We start from the raw sequence: 18755 nt of genomic DNA, 5'->3' as shown, positions 1-18755 counted from the left end.
TTACGAAATTTACATGAATTTCCAAGCGAAAATGAATATTCACTGCCAAATTCCTTTGAACTTCCTTAAAATTCACAGAGGAATCTGGAATTCAAGCAGAGATTCCTCTGAATTTTTCTGCTTCTTCATTAACTTTCCCGGAGTAATTAAACTGAAATCAACAGTTTCCCTGGATTTTCAATTAAATTATGAAATTTCACTGACAAAATTTCTCGAAATTTCAGTGGAAACTATTCAACAGTGCACGACATTTGTTTTTTTTTATTGTTATGTGCACGACACTTACAGGTGTCAAATTTTTTATGGAGCATTTTTTTTCCTCATATTTGTGGCTGAATTTTATGACGTGGCTTTTAACAAGGAGATCGGCACCTGTCAAGCTTTATTAGGGACAGACGCTGGGGGGTCAGGATCAGTGGTCACCGGGTGGTCTCTTCCTGAGAGTCGAAGAAAAAACAGGATCAAGACGTGAGTTTGAATTTCCAAATTGAAAAGTCGACTTAATTCAATCGGCGGAAACATGGAGAAATTCTTCATCACGACGGTGATCTTCTGCGTATTGACTGATTCTTCATCCGGCTCGTTGTTTGGGGTGAGTTATTTATAATGTCGAATTGGGGATTATTATGCACTTCAAGGGGGTGAATCGGGTTGATATGATTTAAGCCGTTCAATTATTCAATTTTTACTTTTAAGATATTAACGACTTTATACTTTAGATTATATTTTGGATGTGTTAGATACAATACTTATTATTTGGGGATTTCTGTTGGCATATGGACACATTGCATATAACCATATTTGCCATATGATCCACATATGGCCCCCATGATACTTATTCTGACCCTTTTGAACCTTAATCTGACTTTCGTGACCCTTAATCTATTCGTTGTGATCCTTATTATTCTTAATCTGACCCTTGTGACCCTTATTATGACCCTCATACTCCTTAATCCGACTGACGTGATCCTTAATCTGCCTTCGTGACCTTATTATAACCCCCATGACCCTTATTTTGACCCTGGTGACCTCATTATGACCCTCATAGCCCTTGTTTTGACCCTCGCGACCCTTATTTTGACCCCTGTGACCCTTAATTTTGGAGTCTTTTTTTCAAGGACCAAATTTTCATCACCACAAGTCGACTAGGATTTTTATACAAAATAATATAGAGAGATGATTAAATCTTGCGCACGAAGTCATCCAAATATGGGTTTCTCTCTCATATTACGTCGGGCATATTCGTTAAATTCTCTGATAAATAGTTGATTTACTCTTCCTTATGTAAATCATTCCTCAATGAATCTTCGAAACGCTTTGGTGATTCGAAAAATTAAGGGATATTGAAATTTATGAGAAAATAATCTTGCCAGAGAATAGAATTGAAGGAAGAGAATGAAATGAGCATTTTTCCACTTTTGCCTTGGAAAATACATCGATCCTCCCTCAACTGATTAAAAATTGGACTTCCACTCAAATTTTAAAACAAAATAAATTTTGCAAATTCTGGTTTCTACGGAGTTATCATAAACTCCTGAAGTAGAGAATGCGGCGATATAATATAGATACCATATTTCCATTTTATCGAATATGACTCGTATGAGTTTTATCCAAAATAATACAATTTTGACATTGAAATGTATTCCTTGATCGATAAAAAATGAAGTCGTCCAGGAAGCGCATAAAAATTGAAACAAAAAATTAGCAATATTTTCAGATAGAGAACAAACTGGGACTTACCACCTCATATGTGTCCCATGTTTGCAGATATATATCCGATAAAACTTCAAAATGTGATGCAGAAACATAAATTATTTATTACAAAAGTTGAGATAATTTTTATATCAGGCATAGAATTTTTTTTTTTTCAAGATTTCTTTCAAATTTTAATCTTCTCCCTTACCTCGAAAAGATAATTGTCACATAAGACTCTGTGTTATTTTTTCACGTCCGGATTAATGATTATCCATAAAATTAGACGGCAGATTGAGCACAAACTCAGTCAGATTGTTTTTATTCGTACTAATTTTGTTTATAATTTATTCAAGATTTTAATCTTCAAAATTTAAGTCATGTGTATAATTTAATATCGTTCACTTGATGATTACTCTTCCGGATTTAGATCTGCCGCTTGGAGTTGTGGGAATCCTGAAGAGCATATGTAAATTATCAAGTAAATGTAATTATCAAGTAAATTATCTAAAAACAAAGAATGTACTTTATGATACCGTATTACCCTGAATACGATGTAAAAAAAATTTTTTCTAGCAGAATAACATGTAAATTAGTTTTTTTAAGCAGAATAAACCAACAGTTTTGATTGCTACAATAATTTAAAAAAAAATCTTCCGGATTTGCGTGTTAAAATCATAATTCCATAAATTTACGGAATTGTTACCCCCGAATGGTTTTCAACAAATAATCTTCCTGGATTTGAATTTGACAAATGTCATCGTTTATCAATCCTCTCTTAATGTTGATTGGTCTATTTTTGTTCTCCGCAATAGTCTGGCGGTGGAGGAGGATCCGCTGGAAGCCACGCTGACGGGAAATTTGCCAGAGAGGTGGACGCGGAAGCCGGCATTCATGAAGAAGCCCACTTGGGCATCGGGGGTGGAGGACACGTAGAAGGTCACATTGACGGTGCATTCGATGTGGGAGCCCAAATGGGGGGATTATTAAGTGGAGCATTCAACGCTGGATCGAAAATCGCGGGGGCGGCAATGGGTAGGTCAAAATTGGCTTTAGTAGGAGTGAAGGATGCAGCGGTAAGTGCCGCATCGGCAGTCGCTGGAGCAGTAAAAGGTGAAATAGAACATCTCAGAGAATTCGGGGAAAAACTGAAAGGATCGGGAGACACTGAAGGAGAATTCAGCGAAAAGGGATATGGTGAGATAGGTTACGTCGTAGGAGGACAGGCTGACGGAGGATACAGCAGGAAGGTCCATGTTGAAGGAGGATACGAAAAAAAGGGCCATGTTGGAGCAGAATACGGCCGAGAGGACTATTATATTGAAGGAGGATATGGCAGTGGTGGCCATACTAGACGAGTTGAAGAAAAACTGAAACGATCGGGAGACACCGAAGGAGAATTCAGCGAAGAAGGATATGGTGAGGGACGTTACGGCGCAGGAGGATACGTTGACGGAGGATACATCAGGAAGGTCCATGTTGAAGGAGGGTACGAAAAAAAGGGCCACGTTGGAGCAGAATACGGCAGAGAGGACTATGTTGGAGGAGGATACGGCAGAGGTGCCCATGCTGAAAGAGTTGGAGAAAAACTGAAAGGATCGGGAGATACCGAAGAAGAATTCAGCGAAAAGGGATATGGTGAGATAGGTTACGGCGCAGGAGGCCACGCTGACGGGAAATATGCCGGAGAGGTGAACGCGGAAGCCGGCATTCATGAAGAAGCCCACTTGGGCATCGGAGGTGGAGGACACGTAGAAGATCACATTGACGGAGCATTCGATGTGGAAGGCAACATAGGGGGATTATTAAGTGGAGCATTCAACGCTGGATCGAAAATCGCGGGGGCGGCAATGGATGGTTCAAAATTGGCTTTGGTAGGAGTGAAGGATGCAGCGGTAAGTGACGCATCGGCAGTCGCTGGAACAGTAAAAGGTGGAATAGAACATCTCAGAGAATTCGAGGAAAAACTGAAAGAATCGGGAGACACCGAAAGAGAATTCAGCGAAGAGGGATATGGTGAGAGAAGTTACGGCGCAGGAGGACACATTGACGGAGGATACAGCAGGAAGGTCCATGTTGAAGGAGGATACGAAAAAAAGGGCCATGTTGGAGCAGAATACGGCAGAGAGGACTATGTTGGAGGAGGATACGGCAGAGGTGGCCATGCTGAAAGAGTTGGAGAAAAACTGAAAGGATCGGGAGATACCGAAGAAGAATTCAGCGAAAAGGGATATGGTGAGATAGGTTACGGCGCAGGAGGCCACGCTGAGGGAAAATATGCCGGAGAGGTGAACGCGGAAGCCGGCATTCATGAAGAAGCCCACTTGGACATCGGAGGTGGAGGACACGTAGAAGATCACATTGACGGAGCATTCGATATGGAAGGCAACATAGGGGGATTATTAAGTGGAGCATTCAACGCTGGATCGAAAATCGCGGGGGCGGCAATGGGTAGATCAAAATTGGCTTTGGTACGAGTGAAGGATGCAGCGGTAAGTGACGCATCGGCAGTCGCTGGAACAGTAAAAGGTGGAATAGAACATCTCAGAGAATTCGAGGAAAAACAGAAAGAATCGGGAGACACCGAAAGAAAATTCAGCGAAAAGGGATATGGTGAGAGAAGTTACGGCGCAGGAGGACACGTTGACGGAAGATACAGCAGGAAGGTCCATGTTGAAGGAGGGTACGAAAAAAAGGGCCATGTTGGAGCAGAATACGGCAGAGAGGACTATGTTGGAGGAGGATACGGCAGAGGTGGCCATGTTGAAAGAGTTGGAGAAAAACTGAAAGGATCGGGAGATACCGAAGAAGAATTCAGCGAAAAGGGATATGGTGAGATAGGTTACGACGCAGGAGGCCACGCTGACGGGAAATATGCCGGAGAGGTGAACGCGGAAGCCGGCATTAATGAAGAAGCCCACTTGGGCATCAGAGGTGGAGGCCACGTAGAAGGTCACATTGACGGAGCATTCGATGTGGAAGGCAACATAGGGGGATTATTAAGTGGAGCATTCAACGCTGGATCGAAAATCGCGGGGGCGGCAATGGGTGAATCAAAATTGACTTTGGTAGGAGTGAAGGATACAGCGGTAAGTGACGCATCGGCAGTCGCTGGAACAGTAAAAGGTGGAATAGAACATCTCAGAGAATTCGAGGAAAAACTGAAAGAATCGGGAGACACCGAAGGAGAATTCAACGCAGAGGGATATGGTGAGAGAAGTTACGGCGCAGGAGGACACGTTGACGGTGCATATAGCAGGAAGATCCATGTTGAAGGAGGGTACGAAAAAAAGGACTATGTTGGAGCAGAATACGGCAGAGAGGACTATGTTGGAGGAGGATACGGCAGAGGTGGCCATGCTGAAAGAGTTGGAGAAAAACTGAAAGGATCGGGAGATACCGAAAAAGAATTCAGCGAAAAGGGATATGGTGAGATAGGTTACGGCGCAGGAGGCCACGCTGAGGGAAAATATGCCGGAGAGGTGAACGCGGAAGCCGGCATTCATGAAGAAGCCCACTTGGGCATCGGAGGTGGAGGACACGTAGAAGATCACATTGACGGAGCATTCGATGTGGAAGGCAACATAGGGGGATTATTAAGTGGAGCATTCAACGCTGGATCGAAAATCGCGGGGGCGGCAATGGGTGGATCAAAATTGGCTTTGGTAGGAGTGAAGGATGCAGCGGTAAGTGACGCATCGGCAGTCGCTGGAACAGTAAAAGGTGGAATAGAACATCTCAGAGAATTCGAGGAAAAACTGAAAGAATCGGGAGATACCGAAGAAGAATTCAGTGAAAAGGGATATGGCGAGACAGGTTACGGCGCAGGAGGCCACGCTGAGGGAAAATATGCCGGAGAGGTGAACGCGGAAGCCGGCATTCATGAAGAAGCCCACTTGGGCATCGGAGGTGGAGGACACGTAGAAGATCACATTGACGGAGCATTCGATGTGGAAGGCAACATAGGGGGATTATTAAGTGAAGCATTCAACGCTGGATCGAAAATCGCGGGGGCGGCAATGGGTAGATCAAAATTGGCTTTGGTACGAGTGAAGGATGCAGCGGTAAGTGACGCATCGGCAGTCGCTGGAACAGTAAAAGGTGGAATAGAACATCTCAGAGAATTCGAGGAAAAACTGAAAGAATCGGGAGATACCGAAGAAGAATTCAGTGAAAAGGGATATGGTGAGATAGGTTACGGCGCAGGAGGCCACGCTGAGGGAAAATATGCCGGAGAGGTGAACGCGGAAGCCGGCATTCATGAAGAAGCCCACTTGGGCATCAGAGGTGGAGGACACGTAGAAGGTCACATTGACGGAGCATTCGATGTGGAAGGCAACATAGCGGGATTATTAAGTGGAACATTCAACGCTGGATCGAAAATCGCGGGGGCGGCAATGGGTGGATCAAAATTGACTTTGGTAGGAGTGAAGGATGCAGCGGTAAGTGACGCATCGGCAGTCGCTGGAACAGTAAAAGGTGGCATAGAACATCTCAGAGAATTCGAGGAGAAACTGAAAGAATCGGGAGACACCGAAGGAGAATTCAGCGAAGAGGGATATGGTGAGAGAAGTTACGGCGCAGGAGGATACGTTGACGGAGCATACAGCAGGAAGGTCCATGTTGAAGGAGGGTACGAAAAAAAGGGCTATGTTGGAGTAGAATACGGCAGAGAGGACTATGTTGGAGGAGGATACGGCAGAGGTGGCCATGCTGAAAGAGTTGGAGAAAAACTGAAAGGATCGGGAGATACCGAAGAAGAATTCAGCGAAAAGGGATATGGTGAGATAGGTTACGGCGCAGGAGGCCACGCTGACGGGAAATATGCCGGAGAGGTGAACGCGGAAGCCGGCATTCATGAAGAAGCCCACTTGGGCATCGGAGGTGGAGAACATGTAGAAGGTCACATTGACGGAGCATTCGATGGGAAAGGCAACATAGGGGGATTATTAAGTGGATCATTCAACGCTGGATCGAAAATCGCGGGGGCGGCAATGGGTGGATCAAAATTGGCTTTGGTAGGAGTGAAGGATGCTGTGGTTAGTGACGCATCGGCAGTCGCTGGAATAGTAAAAGGTGGAATAGAACATCTCAGAGAATTCGAGGAAAAACTGAAAGGATCAGGACACACCGAAGGAGAATTCAGCGAAAAGGGATATGGTGAGATAGTTTACGGCGCAGGAGGACATGCTAACGAAGGATACAGCAGGAAGGTCCATATTGAAGGAGGATACAAAAAAAAAAGCCATGTTGGAGCAGAATACGGCAGAGAGGACTATGTTGGAGGAGGATACGGCAGTGGTGGCCATACTGGAAGAGTTGAAGAAAAACTGAAAGGATCAGGAGACATCGAAGGAGAACTCAGCGAAGAGGGATATGGTGAGAGAGGTTACGGCGCAGGAGGACACGTTGCCAGAGGATACAGCAGGAAGATTCATGTTGAAGGAGGCTACGAAAAGAAGGGCCATGTTGGAGCAGAATACGGCAGAGGGGACCATGTTGGAGGAGGATATAGTGGTGGAGGACATGCTGAAGGTCATGTTGGAGAAAAATTAGGCGCAGGAGGACATGTCGGGGGAAAAGTCGGCACAGACGGATATGCCGAAGAAAAATTGAGACAGGAAATGCTGGAGGATACGTTAGCGCAGATGGCCATACCGGAGGAAAATGCGGCGCAGATCGACGTGCCAGCGAAACAGCTGATAAAGGTACAGGAATACACACAATGTGTTCTTTCAGTAGACACTTCTGGAGATTAGGGTGCGTCACTGGGTTTCGCAAAAAAGTAGCTAACGAGGCGATAAACGCTGCAGATGGACTTTTGGGGGTACAATCAACCCTCCGATTGAGGAGCATTGTGCGACTCACCAAACACCAGACATTTCTCTGCATAAACTATGAATATTAATTAGTTATAAATATAGATGCGAATCTTTTCAGGGAAATGAAATTCTAGTTCTCGTCTGCAGATGCTGACAAAAATATACCTATCATAAAATTGTAACCCTTTCCAATTGTTGGGAACAATATTTTCATGAATATAGTAAAATAGGGTTCGACACTCGTGGAAAAAGGGCTCACACCTCCCACCACTCAAAAAACACTTTTTACGCACTCGTGCCGAAGTCTACTAATTTTGAAATGATTTTTTTCGGGCGAAAATAGATCTACATTTTTATTTCTTCGTATTTTGCATGTTTCTGAATAAAAATATTACTTCCCAGAAGTCACTGCAATAACAAGCTGTGACGTAAAACAAATTCAAACCAGTTCTGATAAAGATGACCAAAATTAATGACTCGAGCTGTGGACAACCTGAAATGTTACCAGACATTACTATTGAGTTTTTGTTGACCATATTTTCAATTATGTTAATCATAACAGTAATGCTGTAATAATTACATCAGATATTATTTCATAATTGTAGAATTTCACACATTTTCTAGCAGATATTTTTTTAAAACCTCGAGAATGAAGAGTTTTTGAGAAATTCTGTCGAATTTCTATTAGAACTCTGTGAGAATTCTCTTTATTTTATTTCAATTTAGTTCTAGTAAAATTTTATTGAAAAATTCCATTTGTTTTTTATGCCATTTCTGTATGAGAAAGAAGTCAACAGATCTTTATTTTTCTATAGAAATTTTTGAGCGTCAATGCTCCAATTTTTTCCGCTGTATGTTTATTTCTTCCCCATGATAAAATTCAAGAAAAAAAATCATAAAAATTATGTTCAAAAATTCTTACAGAAAAAATTCAAACAAACTGAGTTATATAAAAACGAAATCTATCGACATGTTTCTATAAACAAATATTTATTTAAAAACAAAACAAAAATTCTAAAACGGTGCGTTGCATAATTTTTAATTGAATTGACGTGAAAAAGAATCTGTCAGATGACAAATATTCACGTGAATTTCTTTGGGAATGCACTAGAGAAAGCGTTTTTCTATTCAATTTTCACACTCGTGTTCCCAGAATACTCCCAAAATAATCATCATAGAATTGTCGGCCCCCCGAGCAAGCCTAAAAAAGAAGGCGTGAAAAAGTTTGAGAATCGCTTCGGCTCGAAGTTCATCAACATTCATCACTCTCGCTAATGTTTTTTCCTTTGATATTTTCAGAACGAACCGACATGCCCGCGAGGATTCACCGGGTACCTGGAGTACCCATACAACTGCTACAAGTTTTTGCAGTGCGACCGCGGTCGTACATTCGTAATGAACTGCGGCCCTGGTACAGCTTTCAATCCCAGTATAAATGTCTGCGATTGGCCACAAAATGTTCCTACTTGCCACGGTAATTCCATAAATATTATTTTTTATGATTTAGGAACAGGGCTGATGTGCGCGGGGTTGCACTACTGGACTTAACTGATCGGAATCTTTTTGTAGGGGAGACCGGGGCAAAATGAAACAGCCGAAAAACGACTATCTGACGCAATTCAAGCAAAAAAAATTCACTTCTGTTTAATAGACAAATTTAATAAACAAAAAGTTGAAATTTTAACTTTTGTTTATTAACTTTTTTTATTATTGGGAGTACTCATGAGAATAATAATTTTCTATTCGTTTTAGAATTCAGTTTATTAGATTAGGCCGATTACACTTCTTTTTTCATTCGACTGAAATTCCGCAACATATTTTCCTTTTTCCCCCTCTGGGCCTCTCCCTGGGCCTTCCCCTGGACTTTGGATTTCATTGTTTCATTTTCTTTTCAATTAATCCATCGACAAAATCTTTTCCTGTCAAAACTTCGCAATAATTTTCCATTCTACTGAATTAAATTAAAAAATTGAATTCAATTGAACTGAATTGAATTAAATTATTATTATTCTCATTAGTGAGAATCAAGGTCTCAAGAATTAAAAAAAGTTGATAAACAAAAGTTGATGAAAAAAATGTTTAATAAAAAAAAATTTTAGCTTGAATGATGTCAAACGATGGTTTTTCGATTGTTTCATTTTGCCGCCTCATTTTTTCCCTATTTCTTTCATTAAGAGAGATCATTGCAATTTCAATTTTTTTTTCATTTTGTGTTTTACAGCGTATTGAAAGGGAATCATCGACATTCGTTGACACGACAGAAGAATCGAAGACACTTTTTGATAGAAAACATTTATTGATTAAGTTTTTTTTCATTTTTATTTTTCTATTTCATTGGTTTTATCGAAGTAGTTCTCGATTTGAAACCCCTCCTCTAGCCTGCCTCCCCTGCTTTACTTTTCCTCTCATTGTTATCTGCGGTATCATGGCCGTCTTACTCTTAGCAGTGCCCCATTCGAGCTAGGACTGCACGGGAAACCATGTGAAACCCCAGTCGCACAGCCGGCCGATTGTGCAGTGCCCTAATGGATCCATCTGTCACACTGACTAGATGGAGACACTAGGCCGCTACACCGTGCCTACCGTCCGTAATTTTTATGCGAGCGAGGTGTTCCTAAGCAGTCACCCATCCAAGTACTAACTCAGCTCAACACTGTTTAGCTTGGATGTCCGCCGGAGCAACACCTCACCCACCTAACCATTACAGTCGGTATTGATTAAGTAAATTCATTAGGTAAATGCCACGCAGATTTCCTTAATTCCGTAGAAAATGGTATTAAAAAATGAGATACATGGTCGAGGCATCGTGAGGTGTAGAGGGATTATTCATACGAAATGTCCTGTTGAAAGCCATTATTTTCCTCCTCAAGATGTTCTCCAGATTCTAGAGAATAAAAAGTACGGAAATAAATGAGTCTAGGGTAAAATAACGTGATGCAGTTTTCAAAGCGGAGGGAATCCTCTGTGAAAAGCTATTCTGGTATTCTGTTTTAGACTTACTCGTCCTCTGAGATATTTTCGTAGAGAATTTTGTGGGCGATGAAAAAAAATTCTTCACGTTATTCTCTGAACTTGTGTTTTCGAGATATTTGCCAAATAATTTGTAAAAAATGTCTCATCCAATCCCGAAAACTGCGTTTTATATGAAACAATATACTTTGGATGTTATGAGTATTTATTTATCTCCTGACATTGGGCAATATTTTTGAGATGTCCATCTTTTTAAAAATGCAATAAAAAAAGTATTTTTCTGAAAATATCTCTGGAGCAAATAAATCTGCAGAAAAATAACGTGAGACGATTTTTTCAACTGAGAAAATTCTCGACGATAAACTATTTTGGTATTCTCTTTCCGACTTATTCGTTGTCTGAAATATTTTTCTACAGAATTTTATGGACTACAAAAAAAAACCTTTTGGCATTCTTCTATAAACCTCTGTTTCTGAGTTATTTGCAAAATAATCTGTAACAAATGTCTCATTCAATCTCAAAAACTCCGCCTTATATGAAACAATATATTTTGAATGTCATGAATAAAAAAAAATGCGATGAATGAATGAACGACGAACGTGATGATGTTTATTCATCTTTCACGTTTTGAAATGTTCTCTACATTTCTGTAAAAATGCACTAAAAAATGGACTTTCCTGCAGAAATTGTGAAGCAAATAATTAGGATAAAACGTAATAAAATAATTCTTATAGCTGCGCAAATTTTCTACGATAAGTTCTTTTGGAATTCTCTTTCACACTTATTCGTTCTCTAAAATATTACTGTACAGAATTTTATGAATGACAAAAAAATTCTCTCCATTCTTAGTTAAAATAACATTCTTGGGGATTTTGGTTACCTCCCAAGGGTATTGAGTAATATCCATGGAGAGGACCTCAAGCAGAGATAAATCTGCCTCAACCTTCTTGATTTTCGAGGCCTCGTTCAACTCAATCTTCGGTGGATTACGCCCGTACCATTTTGCGCGATATCCCTTCATGTTTATGGTACCCTCAACCTCTATCAAATCTCCAATTTTGAAATGCTGAATGTCGTCGTTGTTCGTCAGGACAATGTTCAGTTTTTTGCGGCCATCAGTGATGGATCCATAAGTGCAGTGTTTAAGCTTTGCAAATTCACCTTTTACGAAACCTTTGAGACCTGTCACATTTGAAATTATCCGACATTATAATTTTATTGAAATTCTCTAGAAATTCTATTGGGATTCTATTTGAATTCTAGGGAATTCTCGTTAAAATGCCATTAGTTTTTTGCGGAGGCAAAAATAGATTTCGATTTTTTTATATGAATATTCTCTTGGAATTTTCTCTATAGAAATATTTGGTCATGAATTTTCTAAGTTTACTAAAAGAAAAAACTTTTTTCCGAGAAAATTCGTGCCCTATAATTTTAATAAAAAAATTCGCAAGAGAAAAATTCAAACAAAAAAATCTGAATCTATTGACTTTTTCCTATCAAATATCTAATAGAACCTGCGCAAAAAATCAATATAATTGTAACGAGAATTCCCTACAATTTAAATAGATTCCTATAGAATTTCTAGAGAATTTCAAGTGAATTTCCTAGCGAATTCGCTAAGGTTTTCTTTTAAATTTTTTCATACGTGTTTTCATTGCCATTATAACTGCTTACTTACATACGAGCTGCCCATCAGACTCACGAATCTGATTCCACAAGATAGTGGGGGGTACTGTTTTCTGCAACTCCTCGGGATTGAACTCCCCGATTTTTTTAATGATCGAAGTGGGATGATTGACGTGAATTTCGAAAGCTTCACCATTGATTTGCGAATTTATGTTGTCGCGAACGAATGGGACGTCGACTATTTTGCAACTGGCGTTGATGATGTGGAGGATCTGATGGAGGAGGAGATATCGATAACAATTTTCAGGGAAAAATATAGCATTTGAAAATTTTTCTGCAGATTTTTTTACTCCGAGTACGCTTTTACCGCATTTGGCTTGATTCATTCCGGATGAATTTTACTCGCTTGATTCCAGACACATATGAGGAGTGTTCTGCGACGGTTATTGTTCAATGTAAACATCACTCTGACATTGTCCATCGGCGTTGGTGGATTCTCCATTATGGTTTCTACGTATCCGATGACATCCCTATGAAATAAAAATGCAGAAATTAATAGCAGGATTATAAGCGCTTTTTTTTTCTCGTGGGACTTACACTCGTTTATCTCCGGCTGTGAAGGAGTCGATGGCTTCATTTCTAGTTGCGAATTCCATCTTTAGTATTCTGAAAATTATATAGGAAATCATATAGAAATGGAAAATGTTTTTCAAATTTGACTGTAAAACATATTATTATTATTTTTTCCTATTCACCCATATTAAGCGATTAACTGGTCAAATCCTGATTGACTCATTTTGCTTTATTTTTCTTTCGTTTTCATTTATTTTCTACACTCTACAATCAGTAAATACCAGGCTGAAGGCCCTCGAACGATAGCCAGTCACAAGATTCTTGCGACTGATTCGATTAGAACGAAAATAAATAAATATTTTTAAAGTAGTAAATTAAAATTGTTTGAGGACCAATTTTTGTCATGATGCACTCACCAACAATTCTCCGCCGGTTGGCGCAGTCCAACTGAAGAATCCATTGGTGCTGGACCACACGTAGCGTCTGAAAACTCGTAGAACACATCTAGTATGATGCTGAATTAATGAAAAATAACAAACAAAAACATGGATTCCCGAAAAATGATAATATTATAAAAAACAACGATAGTTTCATGGAAAAATGTCGTTATTGTTCTGTAATATTGTCATTTTTCATGAAAATACTATGCCCTCTCCATAATATCATTGTTTTTCAAAAATTCATTTTTTAGTCGTTATTTTTTATTGACTCAGCATCATGAGAGCGAACACTGCTTAAATACGATTTCCATCGGAAATTTTCTGAATTTTTCGGAAAAAAAATTAAATTTCGAAAAAAAAAGTGGTGAAGCTGCCGAAATCGACTTTTTAAGTTTTCTTTTTCTTTTAATTTTCGCCATGAAGGAGGGGTGGGAGGAAAGAATTGACATCTTTTTTGGAAAATTCAGAAAATTTCCGATCAAAAACTATGTTTTGATTTTTTTTTTCTGAGCCAATTTTATCACACTTAGTTCGATTGAACAATTTTGAGTGAAAATCGTTTGAGCTTGCGGAGCCCCAGCAGTTGAAGTGCCCAGACCTCTCCCAGTCGAGAAATCTTCTTTTCTACACGTAAGGAGTAGAAAGAAACGAGAAAAAAACTATTAAAAATTTTAAGGCCGGATTTGCGTACGATATTTGGTGGAATGGCCCATACCCTAATGTACGGGAAATCGCCAAATGTTCGTCATATTTTTTTTTGGAGCTTTGCAATCCTCTAACGAATTAACACTTGAACACTTCTCCTTCTTTCCTCCTGGAATTTCGCTCTGCTTAAAAAAAAATTAAAGCAAAGATGTTCGTCTTATATAGCTTTCATGATTGAATTTCTCATTTTCACAGAAAAAAGTCATAAAATAAAATGTAAAATTATATAATAAAAAAGCCAATAAAAAAACTCTTGGTTGGCTGTATCGCTGATACAGCCGTAAGTTTTGCGTGGATACGTCTATGTTACGTAGATGCTCGGGAAATTAGAAGAACGATACGAATTAATGTTTCAAACTGTTCCACTGCGAGTGGAGTATGGGACAATGAGAGCTCGATGCATAACCTACAATTCCCAGTAGAACTCTTTCGCCAGTTCTACTGTATCTCTGTTATACTCATCACCACTTGAAACGTACTATAAACGTCGTTTCAACCCAAGTCCACGTTTAATGGCAGTCGGTAAAGTGAATTCCGTACTTACCGACTTAGTTTCCCTATACGCCAACAGACTGCGTTAGTAAATATCTACCTGTGCCAGGGGGGTGAAACTACGGTTTCAGCGTAGCCACACACGTATTGCAATCCGCGCGGTGGCGCCAGCATCGTCTGCCCAGTTGGGGGGCGGGGCTAAACCAAAATCGGCGATTCCAAAGGGCTTCCCATTTGAAAATTAATTCACCACGGCTTGTTAAACTGTTAATAGACATCCGAAATGGGACAGAAAATGGTACTACAAGAGTTTTATAAATGTATTTATTCTCGTATAAATATTTGATGTCAATTATGCATAAAAACAATGTTTTAGAGTATGAAAAATTGGAAAATACATATATTATCATGATGAACACCATTTCGCTGCTTTCTTCTTCAATTGATTAGACTTCTCCCGTTCACGATTAATACGATTGCAGTATTGTTGCATTCGGGTGATGGTGAAGTACTGAATGATTTGCATTACTCGTTCGGAGCCATGCTCTTTACACGGAAATGATAATTTACTCGACGTGTAAACATCATCCAATATTGAGTCCAATGGATTCTTGGAATTGCAATGTTTCTGAAATCAGCTCTCTAAAAACAAAACAAATCGAAAAAGATGCGAGTTTGGATGGTACAAGACAGAATCGCGAGTCCATTGTGTTAAAACTGCTTCTGGGAGAGTAGGGCCATCGGAGGGATTGAGGATTGCATTTTTACATGTGAGGCAGCGTTCTGTATTCATGATGCGTTTTATTATTTCAGATGTTAAACAATACAAAAGACAATGGGTGATATCAGGCTTGGAGTAGTCATGATCGACAATATCCTCCATACTCCAGTCGTCATTTTCAACTAAATTATCGAGTTTGGCTAGGATTTGTTTTTTTGTCTCAGTCAGACCAGTTTTATCGAAAATAGATTTCAAATCAAACATGTTCAGGAGTGGCTTTTGAGCATCAGCAGTATTAATTGAGCAATTTCCAGTTCTTGGGGGTTTAAGAACACTGAAGGTAGAGAGTATTTTATATAGATGGAGAAAGGTAGGTGTAGAAGGGTGATCATTGCAACCGCCGGCCTGTCTAACACTCCCATAGAATCGCTAGCATCAGAAAAAAAATCCAAAAATCAATAAATAAAATGCACATAGCAAAAGCTAGTGAACTCAATGCACTACTAAAGGATAGAATGAGAGAAAGGTGCAGAGAACAGGCGGATGAAAAGAAATTGCAAATAAGCAACTGTGCAAGGAAATTATTATGAAGAAAATGAGTTTAAAAAAAAATCATAATAAAGAAAATGAGTAAGAAAAAATCATCAAGTAGTCACAAGATCATCGCACATCATACATAATTTCCTTTTACTCGTTCTATTGATGTTTTGAAGCATAAAATAAGATCAAGAGCAAACCACCAAGGCATCCTGATTAATTCTCCCGGTGAGAACGAAAGGAAAATCATATTTTTCGGTCAAGTACTCCACAAGACTCAATGTCGACATCAACGTAACGCGAAGACCTTCAGCTGTGTCTGAGGTGAGAAATGGATCCCGGGAAATTTTTCCGTCCTTGACGTACTGTTCCCAAGTATTTAGCTTGTCAAGTAAACTTTTGATTGTCTGAAACAAACGGGCAGTATAAAATTCAATTAATAAATTCTGTTTAGAGTGGAATGGTAGAACAATCACGTTATTATAACATACATTGTAATCGATATTATCAGGGGCAGCACCTCGCATGTCTTCTTTTCGATTCAACGCATCAAAAAGATCATTGATCCGTTTACAGAACTCAGCTGTCGACTGACTATCCTGCGATTCAGGAATGTACTCGAAGGTTTTAACCCATTGCGCCACCAAGCTCACGAAAAGTATCGGTGTGATGATGGTGGGGGACTAACCAACGAGTACGCGCAACATGGCTGTGTGCGACTGCGGCCGAGTGTTGGTGCGTTGATGAGTTCCTCACCACACCGAGTGTCAGGCCCGTATCCACCTTTTCACTGCGACGGGTGTATGGCTGTTTTTTGTGTTCCATAATTGTTTTCCCTTCAAAACTCATTTCTACTCTATTATTTATTTCTTTTGTGAATTGATTCGTGATCAAGAGTTATGTGAACAAACCAGGAAGTTGGAAATCTAGTTTTAAGGTTACGTTAGGTAAGTCTGTTGACATGGTTTGAGATTTCTGTCTTTCGTTTGCTTCTTCCAAATAGAAAATTGAACTACAAATCAACTAAATAGCATAGTCAAATTCTCAAATTGTATATGTATTGGATATTGTATTTTTTTTATCATTCCGAGACATGGAAAACGGTGCAAACATTGATACTATATTCTTTCTCTCGCTCAGTTCATCTCTTCCCCTTTATTATTATCAAATTGATTCCCAATTATTCTTCATCTGATTATTAAATATTTCACATTTTTGTCCATTTGGAGATAGTCAAAACGCTGAAAACGTTAACGTGGTTTGTTTCCCTTGTACGGTTGTTTTTTTCTCAAAATTATTAAATTATCATAATTTCAAATGATGGAAAAAAGAATAATTTCTATTTTTTTCGCTCATAACCATTATATTAATTGTAAATTATTGTTCTGCAGTTGAGTTTAGTCATTCCATTCTTAGATTTTCCTACTGATTCATAGAAAAGAAATCACTTTTGTCAATTTCGTTTTGCAAAATTAAATTTTGATGATCCCAAATACTGAGGTAACGTATTTTCTTATTGTTGTATTCAGTGACTTTATTGTAAACTACAAAATACATGCAATAAAAAAAATTATAAAATTACGTTTTCCCGTTTTTCTCTCTCTCAACGCTAGCGCCTATGATTTTTGAACGGTACCGCACGTACGTGCCTGGGCGCACCATCCCCACCTCTGTCGCTCCGCGCGGAGCTATAGAGTGGGGACAGACGATGGTGGTGCAATGGGTTAAATCCAACATAAACAGACCTGCTGAATACCTAAAGGGCATATGAGAGGAGAAAATATATAAGAGAAGGACCAAAATGTATTTCAAAAACCAAGTGGTGAACCGCGATATTCCTAACTTGATTGTTTTATTGGGTTTTTATCAATATCGAAAAACTTGGATATTCACTAAAATTTTAAATATCGACTCGTTTTATGAATCCATTCAAGTTACCTGAACTGCAAGGGAGACTCGCATTTTTGCAGAGTTATTAAGATAAATATGATGCCGGGTTAATTTCGGACATACTAGTGGTAGGCTGGGTCCAGCAGCCTCCTTATCCTTCTCATGGAGAATTTTTATGTGGTCCCACTTGATCTCCGGTTCTTCTGGACTCATTTATATGAATTGGAAAAATTAGCATGGAATTCAATTTTTAAGATTAATTGGCAGCTTCCGGAAGCACAGTATACCTTCATAGATCCTTTGCTCTCGAGCCGACTCCTTATACATTTAACTAGATGAGGTGGATCAGAGAAAACGAAAACCTTTCGCCTGACATCCATTGGATGTTTGAAATAACATTTCGGCGCCTCAAATTTCCCACTCACTCCTACAGTTTCATGCGTCCAGAACTTGCGATTTGTCCGTGCACCATCCGTGACTACCCCATGAATTGTAGCTCCAATACTCTCCATCAAAATTATTGCTTTTGATATGAGTGGGACAAGCACATCTCGCTTCACAGGTCCTTTAGAGGCGAAGACTGCTATAGGCTGAGTGTATGTGTCACCAAGTGGCTGGAACATTATTACCAAGCCATGGTTAGCTCGATCGTTGAAACTTGACGCCTGTGAGCCATCTGCTCCGAAATCTTGCAATCCTGTATACGTGAGATTGCTGCTGTTGACAGTGACACTCTCGCGAGTGAACATCTCATCCAATAGTAATTATATTTCTAAGTCTCGTTCTCGATGATAGTAATATGTAGTCATGCTTGTCATGCTCACATCACAACGTTTTCAGAGTAAAGTAAAAATTTGAATCCCCACTTACCCCCCCTAGGGGGGCCCTCTCGTGGCTAACTTCATATATTGTTTTGTTGTGCCGACGCATCAACACGTTTTTCTTCGTTACATTCGAAATAAATTGAATAAAAACATGAAAAATGCCTGAGCATAAGAAAAAACGGTCGAGGTCTCAATCCAGATCACGTTCGAAGTCGAGAAAACGTCATCACAAGAGCAAGAATGATAAAAGCTACGAGAAATTGAACGACAAGATGTCTAACCTCACTAAAATCGTGGAATCTCTGGTAAATTCTAAAAAAGAATTACCTAATCATCACAAAGATGATGAGCTCGATGTCCTGGAAATTCCAGGTAGGTTATCAAGTTAATTTTTTCAATATCTCTGAACAAGAAGTCAACATCTCTGTCTCTCCACACGAGTACAGAGAGCCATAGGTCCACA

The 18755-nt window shown here is 39.5% G+C and overlaps 1 protein-coding gene and 1 pseudogene across 1 annotated transcript; one reads left to right on the top strand and one right to left on the bottom strand.

Moving 5' to 3' along the window:
• Window positions 1–411: 411 nt before the first annotated feature.
• Window positions 412–9878, top strand: LOC107040156 (uncharacterized PE-PGRS family protein PE_PGRS54). Its single transcript, XM_015260103.1, has 4 exons — window positions 412–592; window positions 2508–7400; window positions 8814–8988; window positions 9736–9878. Exons 1-4 carry the CDS (start codon window positions 521–523, stop codon window positions 9741–9743), a joined length of 5148 nt encoding a protein of 1715 aa, XP_015115589.1. The 5' UTR covers window positions 412–520; the 3' UTR covers window positions 9744–9878.
• A 1378-nt stretch (window positions 9879–11256) lies between these two features.
• On the bottom strand, window positions 11257–12861 carry LOC107040158 (annotated as a pseudogene).
• Between the last annotated feature and the right edge of the window lie 5894 nt (window positions 12862–18755).

This window comes from Diachasma alloeum, unplaced genomic scaffold (genome assembly GCF_001412515.2).
Source record: "Diachasma alloeum isolate Michigan unplaced genomic scaffold, Dall2.0 Dall_scaffold_00323, whole genome shotgun sequence".
Classification (NCBI taxonomy): Eukaryota; Metazoa; Arthropoda; class Insecta; order Hymenoptera; family Braconidae; genus Diachasma; species Diachasma alloeum.
Note: the sequence above shows the minus strand (reverse complement) of the source record. Positions and strands in the feature narration are given on the sequence as shown.

Bases quoted from the DNA above. Each gene is read 5' to 3' on its own strand.
- LOC107040156 (XM_015260103.1), top strand. From the start codon at position 521: ATGGAGAAATTCTTCATCACGACGGTGATCTTCTGCGTATTGACTGAT. The intron at 593-2,507 runs GTGAGTTATTTA...TCTCCGCAATAG, and splicing joins CATCCGGCTCGTTGTTTGGG to TCTGGCGGTGGAGGAGGATC. The intron at 7,401-8,813 runs GTACAGGAATAC...TGATATTTTCAG, and splicing joins CAGCGAAACAGCTGATAAAG to AACGAACCGACATGCCCGCG.